Genomic DNA, 4,264 nt, shown 5'->3' with positions numbered 1-4,264 from the left:
GAGTTTATCAAAGTCTTGTTTAGGACCCTTTATTAAAGTAACTGTCTAAGATAATGTAAATAAATTAATGACTAATCTAATTGATTTCTTTTTTTATTATTTTATTCAGATTTTAAAAATCGAATATTCTCACGTAAAATTCCTTATATTTTTCAGCTATAAATATAAAGTAAATCGATCTATAATTTTAGCATAGTACAAAACACATTTCTCATACCAAATAAATAAAAAAATGCCTGTTTTTGCTAGAGCTAAACGAGTTACCGACCCGTTGGATGACCGGGTCAGGGATCGGATCGTCGGTCGTGGAATGCATGAACCGGCGTACGTTAGCAGTGGCAGCGAACACAGTGCCGGAAGTGGTTACGATTCCGATCTCCTTCATTGCTTCCTCCACAACGACTGCGAAGAAGAAGAAAATGCCGCCGGAGATTGTAATGTTACCGCCGACGATTGTGAAGTGGAATGTGATTCCGATTCCGATTCCGATTCTGAACGTACGGATGCGGTTGTTGAAAACGTGATTTCGATTTTGAGAAATCAATACGTTGATAGATTCAGGAATTTGTTAGTTCATAATGTTGTAAAAGGAATTAGGGTTTTTAACTCACAAAATCCTAATAATCAGATTCTCAACAGAAACGTGATGTTATATTTACAAAAAAACGGTTACAATGCAGCGATTTGTAAAACGAAGTGGAATACATGCGGCGGACTTACTGGCGGCAGCTACGAGTTCATTGACGTCGTCCGTACAGATTCCGGCGATCGTTACTTCGTAGACGTTAACTTCGCCGCTCAGTTCGAGATCGCGAGAGAAACGAAACATTTCCGACGGATTTGTGAGCATTTACCGGTGGTGTTCGTCGGAAAAAGCGATGATTTGAAACAGATCGTTAAATTGATCAGCGATGCAGCACGGCGGTCACTGAAAAGTAAAGGATTATTACTTCCGCCGTGGAGGAAAAATCGGTTCATGCAGAATAAGTGGTTTGGTCCGTACCGTCGGACGGTTAATTATACTCCGATGAATGTATCGTCGGTTTCTGGCGTACAAATGAAACAGACGTCTAGTCCCGTTATATGTCGTTCGGTGGGATTTAACGCCGTTAGTTGTAGTAACGTTCCGTTACTTCCCGCGGTAGCACGTACAAGATAAATAAAAGTATTTTTTGAATTACGTAAGAAAAAAACTTTTGATTTTGATGCAGAGCTATAATATTAGTACTCCGTTAATTAATTACTGTAAAAATTTTGTAATGAAATTTGCATTGCACGATTTTTTGGCGACGTCTAACATGACACGTGTATTTTGAGTAAATAACATTTGATTAAGATTCGTATTAAAATAGTTCAACGGCAAGAGGAAACAACTATTCATAAGTGATCATACCGATTTGAATTTTTAATAATTGACGAAAAAAGATCTGCAAGCCCTCATATATATTTGACATCTTGACTCAGGCACATTTAACTCTGAGTAACTTGCATAGTTGCATCCATCATCCAAAGCATCCAGCATGAACCATCAAATCATCATATAAAACAGTAGAAATTAATAGTCTCAAACATTATTCAATATAATAAGTTTATAAGAAGCTTTTTTTTTTTTTTTTTTTAAAGTAAACAAGATAATTTTATTACTTATAGATTTACAACAAGCAAGTCCTGTACAATAGCCTTTCTACAGTAGGCATAGAGCGACAATGTAACATATATACAAAGGACCATACACTTTTGTTTAAAGGTTGAAACAAGAGAAATCCTCCATTAGCCCACCCCCGTACGGTTGGGAAAGCATGAGGCAGGATCAGTGAGTCAAATATGTCAATCGAACCTACATTTCTTCGACCTCTTAGTAATCCATTCAAAGCTTTTACTTTGAATGTCATTTAGAATCGTTGAACTAGAAGAAGAATGTTGCCGAAAACTTTGTTGTTTCGATTTTTCTATATCAGGCATCCACTAAACCACTTGACCGCTTGCCAAATCATGGTATTGCCCCCCAATTGTGCCAAAGGATGCCGTCCCCGAAGACTTCACCAATCGATAATGTAGAAACATCACCCAACCGCTACCAACGAAATACTCTTGACCATACTTCAATGGCATGTTTACAGAAGACGATTGCGTGTTCTACCGTTCTAGGTCATCATTACACATCAGACACTTCACCGAATTGAGATCGATATATGTTTTGTCAAGCTCAACCCGGGTTGGGATCCTTTTGCGTAATGTCTTGAAGCAAAGATCTCGATTTTTTTGGGATTAGATTATCACGAATTGTTTCTTGAACCCGAAATGAGTTGTGAGGTACCTTTTCATTGATGTAGTGCGACATCACATCACTTCTGAAAATCCCGCTGGTATCCTTTTCCATTTCCAGCCGTCACTTGTTTTAGACTCGAAAACCATATATAGAGTTCAGAACTGATCGAAGCTGTTCAAGTTCGGATTGAGCTCTACCATACGGAGCTCGATTACAAGAAGCTATTTGACTTGTAAAGTCAATGTAATTGTTAGCCCTCCTCGCCTAATCCCTTATTATAGGATATAGATTTTTATTAAAAATTTATTGTTGAAATAAGAAGTTTACAATAATCATATACTCGTATATCAAAAATAAGCGAAACTTTACCTTAAAAAAAAAAAAAAAAAAAGAAGCTAAATGAACGTTGCTCTTTACTTTTTTATATATGGTTTGTAGTGTCGACGTGGGATTTTAGGGTTATAGGAAGGTTACGAAATACATATAATATTATATTTTTTTAGAAAAGAATAGAAAGGAAAAAAAAAAAAAAACGAACAAAAGATGAAAAAAATGAAGTGGGTTATACGGTAAAGGAAGTGATATTTCTAAATGATTTTGATGGATCCATTATATTTTTACATTATTTCTCATAATACCACATGAAGGGTATTTTTAAACTTTGTATAATAAATTAATGAATTTATTAATTTTATGTGTGAAAATATTATAATCTCTCGTAATGTTATCGCATTCATTGTTGCCCTCCCCTCATAATGCCTCAAAACTCTCCGGTAAAAGTGTGGACGAAAATTCGTGACAAGTTAGATTAATGAATAGTGTTTGTCTTAGAATAGCGTAATTTTTTGTGTAATTGGCTCGTGTAATTGATTTGCTAACTTTGCAAACCAAATTCGTGATTCTTGTACATGAGGTAGCTCATACATTCTTGTACATGAGCTAGCTTATACGAATATTGTAACCTTGCATTTCAAAAAAAAAAAAAAAAAAAAAAAAAGATTAACTAACGTTGTGTTATATATGAACAAAGACAAAGACATAGTAAAGTTCATTAAACTCAAGATAAGTTAGAAATATATATGTTAAAAAGAAATAGTAGTACAAAGTAATTTTATTTTTTTGAAAAAATATAATAATATTAATAATACATTTAAAGATCAACTAGGTACAAAAATTAATTATCGAGAAAAAGAAATTTAACCAAACACAAACCGTATAAAGTGAAAACAAACAAGCTACACTAAACAAATAATAACTACTAATAGAATGGGTACACATTTAATATAGCTAACTAACAACAAACACATAAGGCTAAAATTTAAAACCCTAAATTCAGAAGTTCCTAAACTATTCCCGACAAAACAAAGAGCCACCGAAAGAACGCCACAGTCCGTTGAGCAGCCAACACCGACAGTCACGAAGAATCGCGAACCAGTAATACAATATAATTAGCGATTCTCATTTCTAATTTGTAAGAATAAATCAACAGTTGTGATGATTGCACACGATATTCAATTAAAAAGTTTTGAGTGGATCACCAATAAATCGAAGAAATTAACAATCGAATGACAACAGTGAATATCAAATCCACTTTCTTATGATGTTGAACCAGTCAAAAGAGTAGGTGTGGGATTATCAATTCATTTCGATTTCGTCTTGATTTAAAAAAAAAATCGAAATAAATCTTTTACATTAATTCGCATGGGATGTCCAAAAAAAAACATTAATTCGCATGGCATTGCATGCTGGCTTTTCATTTTGCTTAGTATGTTCAAGCTTTAGTGCTCTGCTTTATATGCTATTTGAGATATCCCGAGGGTGCTCGGGTACTCGGGCAGGGGAGTTAATTGGGTAGATTCGGGATTCTTTGTCGTTCCAAGTGCAGCACTGTATAGCGTCCTCTGCCCAGCTTGTTTTCAAGTCATCTCCCCTCTCAATTGCCAGCTATCTTGAGTAGACCATAGCATAATTTTTTTTGTTTACTGTCTTTTATTT

General features: G+C 34.8%; 1 protein-coding gene across 1 annotated transcript; it reads left to right on the top strand.

Annotated features, from left to right (window-relative positions):
- The first annotated feature begins 232 nt into the window (after window positions 1-232).
- On the top strand, window positions 233-2,183 carry LOC139874539 (uncharacterized). Its single transcript, XM_071861960.1, has 2 exons — window positions 233-1,141; window positions 1,959-2,183. Exons 1-2 carry the CDS (start codon window positions 233-235, stop codon window positions 2,181-2,183), a joined length of 1,134 nt encoding a protein of 377 aa, XP_071718061.1.
- Window positions 2,184-4,264: the final 2,081 nt, after the last annotated feature.

Source organism: Rutidosis leptorrhynchoides, chromosome 11 (assembly GCF_046630445.1).
Source record: "Rutidosis leptorrhynchoides isolate AG116_Rl617_1_P2 chromosome 11, CSIRO_AGI_Rlap_v1, whole genome shotgun sequence".
Taxonomy (NCBI): Eukaryota; Viridiplantae; Streptophyta; class Magnoliopsida; order Asterales; family Asteraceae; genus Rutidosis; species Rutidosis leptorrhynchoides.
Note: the sequence above shows the minus strand (reverse complement) of the source record. Positions and strands in the feature narration are given on the sequence as shown.